Source organism: Dama dama, chromosome 30 (assembly GCF_033118175.1).
Source record: "Dama dama isolate Ldn47 chromosome 30, ASM3311817v1, whole genome shotgun sequence".
NCBI lineage: Eukaryota > Metazoa > Chordata > Mammalia > Artiodactyla > Cervidae > Dama > Dama dama.
Genome location: NC_083710.1, coordinates 25,333,897 through 25,351,980, shown reverse-complemented (window position 1 = coordinate 25,351,980; position 18,084 = coordinate 25,333,897). Strand labels below are relative to the sequence as shown.

Sequence of the window (18,084 nt, the reverse complement as noted above, 5' to 3'; positions counted from 1 at the left end):
GCAGAAGGGAGAACAAAGCCTTGAACATCTGGGATCTTGGACCCTCGGGGAGGCGAAAATATTTTTTTACTTTCATTTATGCCCAGGTCTGAGGGCAATATTAACACAAAACAACATTTCAAATATAACGACCATGGGTAACTAAGGTATAACCAAAAAAGCTCATGAATAAACAGTTAATGAAATTCTGAACTGTAATCCACATGCTAAGTAAAATACACCTGGCTACTTTTTTTAAAACCTGAGGATAAGGAAAATACAATTCACAGCTGAATGTTTGTACCTCCAGGTCTCCAGAGACTAAGACAAAAAAAAATGTGTAAGGATGGAAAGACTGGTCACTGTGACCTCATGGGAAGGGCCCACATTGGCAAGGGTCTGACCACCTGCCCCTGAGGCCCTGCACAGCCCTGAGAAGGATGGAAGCTGGGATGTCAGCTGCCCATGGTGCCAGATGATTCCTGCCCACATGTGAGAGAAACTTCCAGAAGGGTGATGCATATGCTGGCTCACCACGCAGGTGAGCCTAAGTAGACAGAACACCTAAAGGGCTGTTCTGTCTACTCAGGGTGGAATTGTGACAACAGATGGCAAACTTCCCGCAAGGTTCTTTTACCTGAGAGGTAACTTCAGCGCTTCCAACATCTTGCACGCATTCACTAAATCTTCTGGTGAAAGCAACTAGAGAGGGGGAAGAAAATCCAAGTTTACGATTTACACTGCAAATTTAATAGAGTGATGCTATGTAATTATGATGACCACTCAAACAGAAGAGATAAATGTAAAATGATCATGCATCAAGGATTTTAGGTGGCTTATTTACTTACAAGGCAAAAAGGATTAACAAAGAAGCAAAGACTTCTATTCATTAGAGCAGTGGTATCCAAAGAAATATAATACAAATCATATATGTAGCTTAAAACCTTCTAGTAGCCACATTAAAAAATATACAGGTAAAATTAACTTTGTTTATTTTTTTTATTTTTGAAATTAATTTTAATGCATATATTTTATTCAACCCAGTAGAGCAAAAAATTCGCCATGTAATTGATATAGAAATCATTAATGAGATAGTTAACACTTCTTTATTCTATACAAAGTCTTCTAAATCCAGGGTGTAATTTACACTTACAGCACACTTCAATTTGGACTACCTGCATTTCAAGTTCATGATTGTTACCTATAGCTACCTAGTGGCTACCCTTCTGGATCACGTGGCCTTGAAGAATCAGCTCAGTACAGTGATGACCAGCAGCTGTGAGTCACACAGAATAGCTCCGGAGCCAGTCCAGCCTGGGTCCCAATCTCTGTCAAAACACTGTCTCCAGGTAGAGCCGTGGTCAAGCTATTGAATCTTTCTGAGCCTCAGTGTCCTCATCCCCTACTTGTCCCCCAAATGGGGAGAGTAAAAGTAGCTACCACACTGGGTGATGGGGTGGAAAAACAGATAACATGTGCAGAGCGCCTGGTGGATAGCAAGTACCCACTGGGGATGATTACTATGACTGCTCAAATAAGAACATAGAGCAGAGAGACTTCCCTGGTGGTCCAGTGGTTAAGACTCCACACTTCCAATGCAGGGGGTTGTGGGTTCAATTCCTGGCTGGGGAGTAAGATCCTGCACTGTGTGGCACAGTCAAAAAAATTTAAAAAACCAAAAAACACAGAGCAGAGCCTGGACTTGGGGAACCTGGGTGAGCACGGAGACACATGTGTGAGCTATCCACGTGGAGGGCAGAGAGAGTGCACAGACAGGCCCCTGGGGGCTAAGGACATGTGGGTGGAAAGGACAGCGAGAGCTGAGCTGTAGCTGGGGCTGATCCTAAGCCAAAGGAACAGGGCAGCTTTCCCGCTGTGTTATCTCCAGGCAATCTGAGTCCAGCCAGGTTCATCCAAAACAGTAAACAATCACAGAGTAAGGGCACCAGGCATAGTCTTGTTCATCATCATACAAACACAGGCTATTAGAACTTTAAGGTGTCACTCAACCTAAACCCTATCTTAAAGGTAAAAAACCCGAGTTTCAGAGAGGTTAAGGAAGCTACTCAAAGTCACTGAGCAAAACCAGGAACAGAATCTACCCTCTAGATCCCAGGGCAATCATCTTTTCACTGCACCACACTGCTTCTCAAAATATCAATACTTTTGATATTCACAGCCCTTCCTCAGATTGTATTCATTGTAGGAGATTTTGTATTCTATCAAGAAAGTCTATATTTAGCTAAAAGCATATCTAAATATTCTTACTTCCATTCCTCGAGCTCGGTTTACTAAACAGTACACCTCCGTAAGTGACATTATTCCTCCTCGTTCCTGTTAAAATATGAAATGAAAAGAAACATTATAATCAGCATTAGTTTGCACTTCCTAATAGAAATCATAATCAGAGCGAAATCAGAAATTATAAAATTTCTTAAGAAGCTTTTAAAAACTATATTTACACACCAGGAACCTGTTCAGATACCAGAGGCACTTCAAGTTCCCTATCTGGACTTTAATGCCATAATTACTGTTTTAACATTACTTAAATAAAAAGAGGGGTTGGACACTATGTTTCAAAAAGTGTATTTAAATGTTTTAAGTTATTCCAGCTAATAACTAAATAAATGATGGAATTAAATAAGAATATCACCATTTTGCAACCCCTAATGAAGTAACACATATAGATAATGACTGTCAGTAGCTGTTAATATCACACAAAAAAGATAATCAGATATAACATACCTCCTGATGGAAACACACAAAACCCTCTATAAAATATTCTTATTAGGACAAAAAAAAGAACTTCTAGATATAACTACCAATTTCCAGGGAACACATAAGACAGTGAAGCATGGTAACTTACAGTTAGCAAAATCCAACCTTGAAACACTCTATAAGATAAACTACAAGCGTCTTCAGTAAATAAATTGTATGATGGGAAAAAAGAGATGGGGGAAGGAAAAACCCATAGAATTAAAAAAAAAAAAAACCTTGAGAGAAATTAAACATTTGCAATGTATTTTGGCTTGAACAAATCAACTGCAACAGAAAATGTGAATGCTAACTATGTATCGATAATACTAAAAAATTATTTTAAAATTTTTAGGTGTGAAATGGGATTAAAATCACATTTAAAGGCATCTTTATCACTATAATTACATAGTTAAATGTTTACAGGTAAAGTGATATGATGTCTGGGATTCGCTTTAAAATAATTTTCAGTGGAGCTGGATGATGGGGACATAGGGGTTCATTATGCTATCCTACTCTGTCATATGTTTGAAATATTTCTTAATACAGGTGCTTTAATAAAGTTTTGATTCCCTGAATAATGTTAAACTAGAATATGAGACTTTATTATGAAGTTATTAATAGTACACAGTATATGAAAAAAATGTCTTAAAATACATACAGATTATATATTTCTTTTTTAAAATAAGAGATAAGAAAGACTTTTTGTATCAAACAGATTTAGATATCTGAAATGGAAATTAAAAACAATTTAGAAAGTTATTGACAAAGAATCACTGAACTAGTTTAATTTATTACCGCAAGGAAAAACATGTTGGTTGAATAGTAGCCACATCACGAAAGGAGTTAGGCTCTTAAGACCTCTGACGACACAAAAATAATTTAACACAATTTAAAGAGACCATTAAGATTTTGTTTTTACCTCCAAAGGTGCCTGCAGTATTCCAGCCAGCTGTCTGGCCAGCTGCATGTGGTACTGTGTGCCGGAGCCGTAGGTTTCCCTGGTAACCGGGTTAGCTATCCCCATGCTCAGCAGATAGGACTTAAACCTGATGGTCTATAATGAGAGGAAAAGATACACAAAAAGACTATGCAGATTTAGTCTCTCTAGCCAGCATCTGAAATCCATCAGACATTCAGTTCCACTCAATTATTTCTATATCTCTTCTGCTGTGTTTCTATGCTGTGAAATATATGAGTAGATTCCTAGTATTTCCTGGCATAAATCGGATTATTACTCTTCTCCTGCCTCAGTAGCTCAGGCTGTATTTACCCCACAGGCTTAGTGGCAGATGAGACCAAGATAACAACCATCCTCTGTTTAATGTCAACCAAGTGATAAAACCAAAAACCTAGGGAAACAGCTGTGACCAGATTGTAGACAAATTTAATGAAACATATCAAACTTAAGGGTATGTCAGGAACAATCACTTCTTCCACATTTCAATATCTCTTATTTTCTACACTCCAAGAAAAGTACTGAAATATCCTTTAATTCTGCTAGAGCTAACAAAGTTTTTATGGCTCACTTTTTCTTCCACATTGTCATATATCCTCAAGTCCTAAAAGAAATCGAATACTTTAAGAAACAGCATGCTGGTAAACCACCAAAATGTCCTTGTGTTATCTCTGTAATCTAGTTTCCAATGCCTCAAAGAAGCAACCTGTTCACCTCATCTTCTGTGATGTCACCTTGCTTGTCTTTGATCTTATTAGCAATGGACTTCGATAATTCCACCATTTCCTTAGCCTGTCAAGAGAACAGAAAAAGAGCAAAAAGAAATAATGTCCCTAAATGTCTGCTAACAAAATATATTTTCAAAAGTATTTTATAATTGGTATGAATTTAATAGACGTAAATGACATATACCTTGACCATTAGCTTGCTGAGGTCTTCGAAGGCCTGAAATGAGAAATGAGATTTTGTTGGAATCTGTCTAAAGAACTGAGATGTTTTAAAGCAATGAAGCACTCTATTTTCTTCCCTATGATAGAAATTTATGAAATTTTCTGACAAATATCAATTTATTTATATGAATAGTTATATAGTCATAAATCTACCTTATCCTAAAGAATTCAGTTTAGCTTAGAAGCTGTCAAATTTCCAAAACCAACTGCAGAAAACAACTTTTCAGAAAGAAAACAGTCACTGGTTAAACAAGCAAAAGGTGACATAATAGTTTAGAAAATATTATTTCTTTGACACAAGTAGGAAAATTTGTCACAGTTTTTCCCAGATAAGAGGTCAAGAATCACAGGTGTTGTACAGTTTTCCTGGCCGAAAATGGCAACATGCAGCTGCAGGAATACTTCTCTGGATCCAACAATTCGGGCCGTAATAGCAGGTGTGATTAACCAAAACCATAAACCTCAGCCTTGAATATTACACAGATTATACTTGTAACCTTGGCTAAACTGGATATCACAAAAGAACATTTAAATACCACCAAAACATATATAAATAAATCCCGTCACCTGTTTGATTTACTACAATGAACATCCCCTTTGAAGGGGGGATGTTCGAACTTAATCAGATATATTTATAATTCAAGTATTTGTGGCTCAGTGATAAAGAATTTGCCTGCCAATGCAGGAGATGCAGGTTCGATCCCTGGGTCAGGAAGATCCCCTGGAGGAAGGCAGGGCAACCCACTCCAGTATTCTTGCCTGGAGAATCCCATGGACAGAGGAGTCTGGCGGGCTACAGTCCATGAGGTCACAAAAGAGTTGGACACGACTGAGCACACACTCACATACTTCCAGTGCAGAATAGCACCTAACTGATGTGCACAGATGTTACTTTTTAAAACCAATTAAGCATCTTATCATTAATTGAAAGCTCTTTCAATCCACTGAACAGTGGTCCACAGGTTCAGCCTGGCTGGTGCCCATTTTAATGACAAGAAGGAACATATTCCCCATCTGCAGAAAGATTTTGCTAAAAGAATAGAGTGCTGTGTACAATTCTTATGGTCAACTCACTGGGCTGCTACCGAAAACAAAGGGGAACGAATGTGCACACACCTAACAGGAATTTCCTCAGATAAACAAAAGGCTTAAACACTGGATTCTTATCAGCAGCGGCCAGCAGATGCAGGAAACCTTTTGTGGGAAACTTTGGGCAACGGCCCTGAAACTAAGGCTATTCGAATGTTTAAATGGAGGGCAAATCACATACCAACCTCATTTTCAAATAAAATTAAAATGAGGACACTTTACACACTTAGACTTTTACTTTGCACATACAGTTACTAGATTTCTTTTACCTAACTGAAAAGACAACATTTCTAAATTTTTATATGGTAAGTCATTTTATTTACTGTATTATATTTTCATAGAAAAAGTCTGCTGAAAATAATGGTAATTCTACATAGAATACACAAATTAACCCTTAATGTGTCCATAAAAAATAAATACAAATATTTTAGTACTTTGGAAGAAGTACCTATAAAAAATTCTAGGTAATTAAAAAGCATAATTAAAAGCGTCCTCACTTCTATTTCTATTATTATTCTAAAATTGGGTATTAGCGTTGAACATGTTATTCGCTCAGTCGTGTCTGACTTTTTGTGACCCCATGGACTGTAGCCCACCAGCTCCTTTGTCCATGGAATTTTCCAGGCAAGAATACTAGAGTGGTTTGCCACTTCCTACTCCAGGGGATCTTCCCAATTCAGGGATCAAACCCACATCCCCTTGTGTCTCCTGCGTTGGCAGGCGGGTTCTTTACCACTTCGCCACCTGGGAAGCAGAGCAAGGACCATCTGGGGAAGAGCAAGGACCATCTGGGGAAGAGCCCAATGCTTGTGTAGACTCCTCTGACTATGCAACTCCATGAAAACCACACTGAAGTGGAATAATAGTTTGTAAGTTAAGAAAGACGCTATTCTGAACACCAAGTTAGTATGGCAGCTATAGTATCAGGAATATTGATAATGCAGAATTGGTTCATTGCTCCATGCCACCTCCAAGTGTCACACAGAAGGATGACTACAAAAGCCACCACAAGAGGACAATGATAGCACCTTCCGGGTGGCAGAGAGTGCTCGTGACGTAGCAGACCACACTCGTCTGCAAGTCAGGAAACCCGAGTTCTCATAACCCTGGTTCCAAGTCTCGTCACCAGCCCTGAGATGATTCCCTCTCTGGACAGTAAGAAGCCCTCTCACGAGAAAATGTTGGAATTTTATGGGACTAGAGGATTCTGGGAAGATGGGGGCTATGGCAGCATCGTTTTTGAATCTCTCCAAATCCCACCATGAAAATGGGACAACGAGATCTCAAAACCTCTAAGACCCACTGGCAGCATATGCGAAGAAGCTGAGTGGAGATCTCCACAAGAACCCCAAGATGCGAGCTAGTGGGGACAAGCCACCGAGAGCCCCAAGAGCTGCCTGATCTTAACAGTGAGGCAGAGAGAGAAAAGGGAAGCAACAGAGCAGCTGACGGACCTGAGGAGAGGAGACTCTGAACCAGCCAGCAGGCATCTCTCGAGAGCGGACGGGCAACCTGAGGTCAGGGGCTGAAATGGGGACAGCTCTGCCCATTCGGCAGTGGGTGGGGGCAAGGGGTCCTCGGGCAGTGCTGAAGCAGCCTGTAAACTCTGGAAAGGGACCCCCCCACACCCCCAGGCTTCCCGGCCAGGACAGGAGCCCACACGGGAGAAACTACTGAGACAGGAATCAAAACCTGAGTGAGGCAGGGATAACAGAGGAAGGGGAAAAGAGGCAGCTAAACAGGGGTGGGTATGGGGCCAGGAAACCACGGACGGCAAGGCGCCTCCCTTGTGCACCCTGCATGAACAGAACACAAGGGTGAGCTCTGTGGAGGAGGAGAGGCCGCCCTGAGCTGGGCCTGCCTCTAAAAATTCAGGGACACCAATTTCACGTGAAAATTAGCAAGAGCAAAGTATCAAGGTCAAATCCCACACAAGGTCATCACAAGAAAAAAAGAAAATCAGGAGCGAATAACATTACAGATAATGAAAGAAAGTCAGAAAGACACGTTCACGAATCAGATCAAAAATTAACCTTCGGTTTCAAAACGAGCTGATAGATGTTAATAAAATGATAGAAGTTGTGAAAGAACGACATAAATCAGGAATGAATTTTTTTAAATCATTTTTTAAATAAAGCCTATACTAGGGACTTCCCTGTTGGTCCAGGGGTTAAAGCTCTGTGCTTCCAATGCAAGGGGACCAAGTTTGATCCCTGGTCAGAGAACTAAGATCCCACATCTGGCAGGCCATGTGATGTGGCCAAAAATAAATAAATAAAATGAAAAGTTAAAGAAAAAAAGTTCATACTACTAGATGAACACAAGAGGAATAAACACAACAGATAATATCTTAAGAGAAGCAACAGGTGAAAAAGAGGACATTTTTCTAAAATAAAAAAGCTAGAAAGGGTGGGAAAGAAAGTCACAAAGAGTGAAGACTGGCAATAAAGCTGCAACATATAGCTAATAGGAGTCTCAGAAGGAAAAAATACCAAAGCGATTATTGAAAATTATAGAAAAACTTCTCTGAAATGAAAAGAAAACATGTCTGAAACCAAATACTGAAAGCATACTGTGTCCCTGAGAATGACAATCCGGAATGACTAACACTTAGACATTCTAGTAAAATGACAAAAGCTTGATTTAAAAAAAAAAAAAAAAAGACATCTGTTGAGCATCTAGAAAAATTAGCAAGTGACTTTAAAGAACGGAGAATATCAGGTTTTCACTATTCTGGCGGCAACACTTCATGTCAGACAAAAAAGTGAAAGTCACACATTGAAGGCACTCAGGAAAGAAAATGTGAGCCAAGGACTGTAAATCCAGCAAAACTGACCTTCATGGACAAGGAACACAGAGATGCCAGAATTCAGGGAATATTTTTCCCATGAGCACTTTCTGAAACATCTATGAGAGGATGAGCGTCAGACAACAGAAATGAACAGAGGGAAGTGAACGTAGGGACTGGGGGTATCACACACAGTTACTTGCATGAATGAGACTGAATAACAGGGGACATGGAAGAGGGTACATGGTGGCTGAATGCACAGACAGAGTATTAACAGATACAGCACACCTATGTTTATCATTTGGGAAGAAAGGGAAGAACATATACAAATATATATATATATATATATATATACACTTTTTAACTGTTTTAGTAATTCTTCGCTAGTGTAGTCCTGAATTTGAATAAGAAGCATCAGTGTGACCTCTTCAGGCACTTTTACTTAAAAAAAATCCTAGCTTTTTCCAGTGGAAAGGGCTACAAATAAAGATCAACTCAATAAAGATGCAAATTTCTAGCAGGCAGATTATGGTTTTGAAATACTACTTCTCCTTAAAAGAAACTTTGACTGATACAAGTATCTGGTAACTATTTGCAGTTTAGACTTTATTTGATTGAGGTAAATCTCTGAAATTCTATGAATAGCACTCATCAACAGAATTTTACTTACAAACTATTGTAAAAATTTTTTAAATTACTTCATAAAATCATTTCATAAAAATGCAAGACCATTTTCATATAAACATGGGAAAACTGATGCTCTGTGTTAGATGTATTAACTGACTGTCCAAATCTAACGCAACTGCTCACTTTTTAAACTAGAGTTCCTTCCCGTTTACTTGCTGCTGCTGCTGCTAAGTCGCTTCAGTCGTGTCCGACTCTGTGCGACCCCATAGACGGCAGCCCACCAGGCTCCTCCGTCCCTGGGATTCTCCAGGCAAGAACACTGGAGTGGGTTGCCATTTCCTTCTCCAGTGCATGAAAGTGAAAAGTGAAAGTGAAGTTGCTCAGTCGTGTCCGACTCTTAGCGACCCCATGGACTGCAGCCTACCTGGCTCCTCCGTCCATGGGATTTTCCAGGCAAGAGTACTGGAGTGGGCTGCCATTCCCTTCTCCTCCCCTTTACTTGAATTTCCTCAAATATGATGAGGTTTCAGAAACACTAAAGTGCACGCTGCTCTCCTAGAAGACGTAATAAGCTGGTCTGAACCACTCTTACTACCTCTGTGCCTCGTCCCTGAGTGGTCCTCAGCGCAGAAGCGGGTGGTGTCCAGTCAGGCTCAAGGGCTGCAAATAGCATTTGCCCCTGAACTAAGTTAACCAAACATTCAAAATAATTATACAGGGGACCTTGAATTCATTATGAGTACCATCCAGTCAATGCCACCTAGACTTTAAAATATATGCACAATAATTCATGATGTTTTCTAACATCACAAAATCAAGCTGTATTTCTTTTTTACTCCTTTCTGGAAAATGTTTTTTTAAAACACATTTGGGCTTAATTATGCAAACCTGAAGGAGACCCATTAAATGGAAACTGTGTGGCTTCAGGCAAACTATATTCCAGTACACAGAATGGAGGCAGTCACAGCTGTATCCGAAAGAATAAACAAGATGGCTGAACAAGACAGCTGACAGGAACTTAGGTAAGAATTACCTCAGAAATGTTTTTGTCAGTTTCTTTTCTTTTTTCTTCCAGCTTCCTTTCAATACCTACGATTCCTACAGCCCTTATTCTTCCTGGCTAAAAAACAAAAGTAGAGAATAAAACGTCCCACATGGGAAGAACACACGCTTTTGTAACCCCACCACATTGAGTGTTCAGTGGCCAGAGAGGACTCACAAAGAAAAACAGCACACGATTACATTCAGTTTCCTTTCAAAACGTTTGTCGGTTTATGGCCACACGTAATGACCTTCAAATCACTATAAATAAAAACTGAACGTAACAATGGATGGCATATTTTACTCTGTATTTCAGGTATAAATTAAATTTCCTCTTCATTTTTGTTCTCTGGCAAGTCATCATGTATGTATCAGATACTTAATAGGGTCTCCAATGTGCAAAAAATTAAGAGTTAAAATTCTGATACTTGACAGTTATTATACAAGCTACTTTTACACATTTGAGTGTCTGTCCAGAGTTGGTGGTTAATGAGACTGGCCTGGAAAATGTCACCCTGTGGTACTACTGTCTGTTCTCTCAGATGCCACACTAATTATGAAGAACAGAATGCCGGAAGATGGAATCTAACTTCTGCCACCCTGAAATTACATTGGTAAGTAGTTAATCATGTGCTATTTCCAAGTGTCTACTGTCTATAGAGAACTAAGTCAGGTTCTGTGAAAATAAGGTTCTAATTAGAACATTATTATTTTGCTTCTGGCAAGCTCTATAATCAGAGAACTCTTTTTCCTTTAATGAAGATGCAAAGACAGAGCTGAAAACACTGGATTAGGAAACAGTTAAGAAAATACCTGGGGTCCTCGATTTGTTTGTAATGACTGGGAAACAGGCATATTCTCCCACCTTCGCTGTGTCATCTCCTCCGATAGACGCCTGTAAAACTGTTAGGCACATACAAACACTTTATTTTTTTTAATTTGTTTAATTATTTTTAATTGAAGGACAATTGCCTTACAACACTGTGCTGGATTCTGCCATACATCAACATGAATCAGCCACAGGTATACATATGTCCCCTCCCTCTTGAACCTCCCTCCCACCTCCCAACCATCCCAGCCCTCTAGGTTGCCACAGAGCCCCGAGCTCAGCTCCCTGCATCACACAGCAAATTTCCACGGCCTATCTAATTTTACATCTGGTAGTGCATATGTTTCAATGCTACTCTCTCAATTGGTCCCACCCTCTCCTTCCCCCACTGGGTCCACAAGTCTGCATTTCCACTGCTGCCGTGCAAATAGGTTCATCAGTACCACCCTTCAAGATTCCATATATATGTGTTAATACACACTACTGAATCAGGCAGGCTGTGGCATCCTCATACACATCATTACTTAGCATTTGTTTAGTTGAGAGGTCTGTTCGGTCATTTGTGACAAGCCTAGAATTCTCAGAGACATCAAAGGAAATCAAAGGAAGTTCTTTTCTTGGATCGACTTCAGAAAACACAAAGGAAAAAAAAAAAAAAGAAGGAACTGACCTTCTACATAAAGTGAACTATTCTCAACAAAGAGATGAGTGACAATGAAATAAATAGACTGACTTTAAACAATCCTGCATGTGTGGATTGTTTTCGATCCATACTGAAATTGACCCAGTGCCAAGAAAAATACACAACCATTATCCATGAAGGAAGCAGAGAATAATTTGTCTAGTTAAAATGTGAGGCCAAAAAAAAAAAAAAAAAAAAAAAAAAAAAATGTGAGGCCAGATATTAGGGCCAAAACATGCCTATGCTTGTTAAAAAAAAAAGTATCTTTCAGCTACAGTGAGAATGACTTGAGTTAGTCACCTCAATTTGCTCAGAGCCTGTGGATCGAGAGCACTGGGTCAGATGCTATAAAGAAAAAGAATATAAATACTTTATGATCTTGGTGGGGAGATAAACACAGGCCTTTCAATGTCTAAAGAATATTTACATATCAACTTATTAGCCAGAACATATAAACCATGATACCGTGGAATAAGAACTTACAACTGTTAGATTTGTATAGAGTTAATAAAGGTAGACTTCCTAGTGTAAGGCTGGTGAACTTTCAGGCAGAGAGGAAGTTACACATTTCACTGCATCATCCTCTGTCCCTTCATCCAAACAAATTACAGCACCGAACACTTCACTAGTCACCTAGCGCCACGACTTAGCTCATTTCCAGCCTCCAATCTTTCCTGTTCCCACATCCACCTGCTTCCTGTTCCCACTGGAACCTAAACTTCATATTTTTCACTGATCAGGTTTAAGAGATGGTAAAAATTTTATTGGAAAGATATGGTGAAAACTGGTAGGTTGAGCAATACTGCCTTCCATCCTATAAACAAACAACAACCAAAATTCATACAAATGCCTTTTTCTAGTTCAGTTTTATTCATAAGGAGACTTACCTCAATCTGGCCATGTTCCTTGAAGGAGAGCTTGATGTAGGAGTTCTTACTGCTCTGGAACGGGCCAGGTTCTTTGTTAGAAGCAGCTGGGTGAAGATGAACCACTATTTTGGCACTAAAGAAAGAGCAGATGGAATGTATTTAATTGCCTTTTAAGAATCACTAATTTGGCAGCTTCCTTGGTGGTCCACTGGCTAAGAATCCACCATGCAATGAAGGGGAGACGGGTTTGATCCCTGGTCCGGGAAGATCCCACATGCCGCAGAGCAACTAAGCCCGTGTACCACAACTACTGCTCCTGTGCCCTAGAGCCCAGGAGCACAAACTCCTGAAGCCCACGTGCCCCACAGCCTGTGCTCTGCAACCAGAGAAGCCACCGCGGTAAGCTCCCACTCACCCCAGCTAGAGAAAGCCCACATGCAGCAATGAAGACCCCGTGCAGCCAAAAAAAAAAACAACACTAATTCTATTTTTGTAACTTTTAACGTATTTCAGATCACTTAAAAAATTCACGTAGAAACAAAGAACATCCTGAAAGGAATCTTTTCAAAGCCTATATCAGTTCAGTATTAATGAACCTCTCAAAAATCTCTCTACTTAAAACATACATGCCATGCACTAAAAAATTCAAGTTACCAGCTCTATAGATTAAATAAAAATATGGTTTTAGGAAATAAAGTTCAAAATAAACTTGCAGAATGTGGGGTGGTTTATGATACTGGTTGACAATCAGGTTTTCCACCCACAAAGTCATCGCCAAAGGTGACCAGGGGGCTGATCATCTCTGCCAAGGCATACGACCGGACTCATTTGAAAACAAAATGTGAAAACTTATCTGTGTAAAACTGGCCAGCTGACATTTTATTAAAACTCCATCCAAAACTAACATTCCACAGTGTCATTTTTGGAAAATGCCACTCAATCAATGGCATGATTTAGAGAGATATCCTGCAGCAAAAACAATTGTCAAAACGCTGCTGCCCCAGGATCACCAACTGCCATGATCTTTATGACAACTGCTCTCTTCTATGCCATGAAAAACACCACTGTATTTGTTCAGTTCTATGTCTTTTTTCCCCCCCAACCAGCCCAATAAACAATCTCCTATCAACATGAGCAAAACTGAAAAACTAAAAGTATCTTGCATACCTAGCTTAGACCTTTTTCTCTGTGACCACATTATATTGGGTTGGCCACAACGTGCATTTGAGTTTTCCCATAACATCTTCTAAACCAGAACAAACTTTTGGGCCAACACAAGGGATACACCGATTACGCAGTATTACTTTGTTTAGACCCATACAGCTGCCTAAATATCATCCTAAAATTGAACCACCACGTGTGGGACCTCCTTGATGTCACAAATGCTTTGGTTAGCGTGGATGGACTCTCCATTGGTTCCTTCTTGGGGAACATCTTTAAGTGAAACGAGCAAATAAAACTGTGTAAGTAGAATCCCAAGACTGTTTGAAATGAACTGTCAGGGAAACAAACTATGACAATTAGAATCAGTTCAGTGAGCACACGCACCATACAACCGTTAAAACTAAAAAACCTGGAGCCCTATCAGGACTTTTCAAAGGAAACTCAATGAAAAGCTAAAAGATGATACAAAATGAAGTGCAAACAAAGTCAGCATAAAAAGATTCATGGAAATTCCCTGCCAGTCCAGTGGTTAGGACTCTGTGCTCTCACTGCTGAGGGACTGGGTTCTTTGACTGAAGGATCTAACTACATGAAAGCTAAAGATAAGCCCAGGTAGGGAAAAAACTCCTTACCAGCAATATTTGTTTGCAAGTGGTCCTCAATTACATGCACCCAAGTATATATAAGCCAAAATGTCTTATATACTGGAATAAACAGAAACGTTTTAACCTGTGGCTTTAAACCAGGGTGACTACATCTCCTGGTTTGCCTGGGGATAGTCCTGTTTTTTATACTTGCCTGGTCCAATGATAAGTAGGGTCCCCTATCATTCTAATATATCTCCCAGTTTGGACAATAACTCTTGTGACGCTCTATTCAACACTGATGCCTGAAAAAGTTGAAGCTGAAAAACTTATGGTCAACTAGAATTAGGAGTCAAGTCAGGCATTTTTCTCAGATGGGTCATTTCTGGTCTGAAATACCGAGTGAGAGATGCTATTGTTGTTCAGTCATTAAGTCATGGAGACTCTCTGTGCCTCCCTGGTCTGCACCACGCCTGCCTCCTCTGTCCTCCACCATCTCCCAGAGTTTGCTCAAACTCATGTCCATTGAGTTGGTGATGCTATCCTCCCATCTCATCCTCTGTCGTCCCCTTCTCCTCCTGCCTTCAACCTTTTGCAGCACCAGGGTCTTTTCCAAGGAGTCAGCTCTTCGCATCAGGTGACCATGAGAGATACACAGACGCTTAAAAGCAAATGTCCGGGGAGTTCCCTGGTGGTCCAGTGGTTGGGACTTTGCACTTTCACTGCCAGGGGACTGGGTTCAATCCCTGGTCGAGGAACTAAGATCCTGCAAGCTGTGTGTCAGGACAAAAAAAAGATCCAACTGTCTATGAAAATATATTCAGTGACAGCGGACCCACACTTATTTATTATGACCTGAGGATACCACAATAACCTTAGTACTTGATTCATGCTTTAAGAATGACTTCCATTTACCAATGAGTTTAAAGCAGGATAACATCTTTTTGTAAACATAGATATTTTCCCCCAGTTTTGAGATATAACTGACATACAACACTAGAAGTTTAAGGTGTAGAGCATTAACGATTTGACTTACACACATCATGAAACCATTACCAGTGTAAATTCAGTGAACATCCAATACAAAATTAAAGAAATAGAAAAAAAAATTTTTTTCCCTTGTGAGGAGAACTCAGGATTTACTCTCTCGACAACTCTCATATATAGTGTACAGCAGTGGTAATTACATTTATCATGTCGTACATCACATCCCTATTGCTTATTTATCTTATTACTGGAAGTCTGTACCTTTTGACCACTTTCATCAAATTTTCCCTTCCCTCCCCGCCCCACCTCTGGCAACCACAAATCTGATCTCTTTTTCCATGAATTTAGTTGTTTTTGAAGTGTAACTGACCTCCAACACTATGTTAGTTTCTGTTACACAACAGACAGGTTTGATGTTTCTATACATTTCAAAACCATCCCATGATAAGTCTAGTTATTATATGAAAGTGAAAGTTGCTCAGTTGTATCCAACTATTTACCAACCCATAGACTGTAGCCCGCCAGGCTCTGTCCATGGAATTCTCCAGGCAAGAATACTGAAGTGGTTACCATACCCTCTTCCAGAGATCTTCCTGATCCAGGGATCAAACCCAGATCTCCCACACTGCAAGCAAACTCTTTACCATTTGAGCTACTCAGGAGTCTGCCTATTATATGACACCGTACAAAGATATGACCTAATTTTTTACTACATTCCCCACACTGTCCCTTTCATACCCATGACTCAATTATTTTGTAACTGGAAGTTTATGCCTCTTAACCTTCCTCACCTATTTCTCTATTCCCCCAGGACAAGACTTTCTCAAGTTAAACACAATCAACAGATTTGTTCACACACGGGCTGTCACGGCCATGACTGACTGGGCAATGACACAACCAAGTTAATGAGGATGGCTTGATGAGAAACGCTTTTGTGCATAAAGACAGTCATATACAGACCTTACCTTTTTCCAATTCCAGCTGCCTGTTCTTCAATGAACACAATTTGGGAAAGAGGAATGGCCATGCAGCATTCCTGGGAGGGAATCAAGAGAAAACAGGATCCATAAGATTCCTCAGAAATCCTTGTTTTATAACTTTATGGGGTGTGTGGCAGGTTGAGAAACTTATGATCAACTAGAAATAGGAATAAAGTTCTATAATGACTTTTCATTTCTTTATGAATAATTGGCATTGAATAGGTCTAAATGATAGCCATATTAGCTTCCTTCCATGATAATAAAAAAAACTATACTAAGAATAATTTATAAATGCATGGCTTGAGGACAGCTATCCCTCCAAAAAATGCTTATTTCTTTAAAAAGAATTAGGCAAATGATCAGTTCTGAGGCATGCATTATCAACAAGGGCAGTATCACCGCCAAGGGGGACAAAACTGGTTCTTGCAGGGCAGAAAGAGCCAGGATTTGCAGTGGTTAGTGACCTTCCCAAAAGCCTCAGTACGGTACACAGTTTACCTGTAGAACTAAAATTTCATGGGGTTGGGGCCATGTTGTGTTGCTTCTTTTATAAGACAGAAACTTACACACAGATACACACAAACACACACACTTTCAAGTTAAAGCTCTTTGAAATAAAGATGTCAGGTCTATACGTATAACTGAGTCCTCTCCTCCTAGAAGTGCAAAAACGGTGCGGGAGGGGGTCTCTCCTCTTGCTGAGGGACCCAGAGGCAGTTCCCCTCACCATCTAGGTGGAAGCATGCACTTAGCAGCAGGCGTCCTCCTCCTGTTTCTCAACAACAATCAGGGAGACTGTGTTGCTTTAAGGACTGCTGACACTCGAATGTGGGGGAGGATCTGATTTGGGCTTAAAACCCAGGAGTCACCACAACTCTCTACACAGTAATTACCATCTGTTTCAGGGTTGAATGAGAGGCTAAACCTTAACTCCTCTATCTGCACCCCATGGAGAGAGATCATGGGAAACATTCTTCTGACATCTGAAAGCAAAAATTTATCACATCTACTTATAGTTTGGCCAGAAAGAAAAAATGAAAGAAAAGAAATTAGTGACTTAAAACCTAGAACTGATGCAAATAATTCACACTTACATGATTCTTCTGATCTCTCCAAATTAGACGGTGCGTACTAAGAAGGAGGGTCCCGGGATCAAATTTTATCTAGAAAAACAAGATCATCACAAAACATTAATAACACATCACACAACATGGTCCAGATTTTCTTCCCCATGAACTGCACAATAGTAAGTCAATCACATAAACATTTTGAAATTAGGTTTGTCATAAGTCAAAGAGAAGCAATGCTACACATTTCATAAGTCTTGCTAAAATTAGGGGAAAAATTGCAAACCACCTAGCTATGTAACAGTAGGGGAGTGGCTAAATCAGGAGTGATACATTCATACTAGAAATCCAGGCAGAGATGAAAAAGAATGATGAGGTGGAGCTATATAAACTATCATGAAACTGTAAGACATAGGATGAGAGGTGAAGAAAGCAACCAAAGGGTACTGCATACAATGTAATTAGACAAATAGGCAGATAGATATCAATAAACTCCATATTCCTCAAACTACATGTGAGATATATCTATAAATAGACAGATAGATGTGTATATGTACTATGAACACAGATAAATAGTAGAAAAAGGTCTAAATGGGATCAATACTCAATGATCTGTTAGTATTATCTCAGAAAAAGTATGAAGGAATGGAAGAAAGAGAAGAAAAGGGCCCTTTTTCAAAACCACTTATCTCACTATTGATTGAATTTTTACCATGAGACTGAAGGTGTATAACAC

At 39.8% G+C, this 18,084-nt stretch overlaps 1 protein-coding gene across 1 annotated transcript in view; it reads right to left on the bottom strand.

Moving 5' to 3' along the window:
* Window positions 1-18,084, bottom strand: part of VPS36 (vacuolar protein sorting 36 homolog) — a 30,199-nt gene that overhangs the window by 4,449 nt on the left and 7,666 nt on the right. The window contains exons 2-11 of the mRNA XM_061133596.1: window positions 17,376-17,444; window positions 16,267-16,337; window positions 12,585-12,699; window positions 11,000-11,089; window positions 10,179-10,265; window positions 4,604-4,636; window positions 4,406-4,483; window positions 3,656-3,790; window positions 2,248-2,313; window positions 617-681 (exon numbers count right to left, since the gene is read on the bottom strand). Of these exons, the coding sequence (XP_060989579.1) occupies window positions 617-681; window positions 2,248-2,313; window positions 3,656-3,790; window positions 4,406-4,483; window positions 4,604-4,636; window positions 10,179-10,265; window positions 11,000-11,089; window positions 12,585-12,699; window positions 16,267-16,337; window positions 17,376-17,444 (809 nt within the window). The remainder of the gene's footprint in view (window positions 1-616; window positions 682-2,247; window positions 2,314-3,655; window positions 3,791-4,405; window positions 4,484-4,603; window positions 4,637-10,178; window positions 10,266-10,999; window positions 11,090-12,584; window positions 12,700-16,266; window positions 16,338-17,375; window positions 17,445-18,084) is intronic.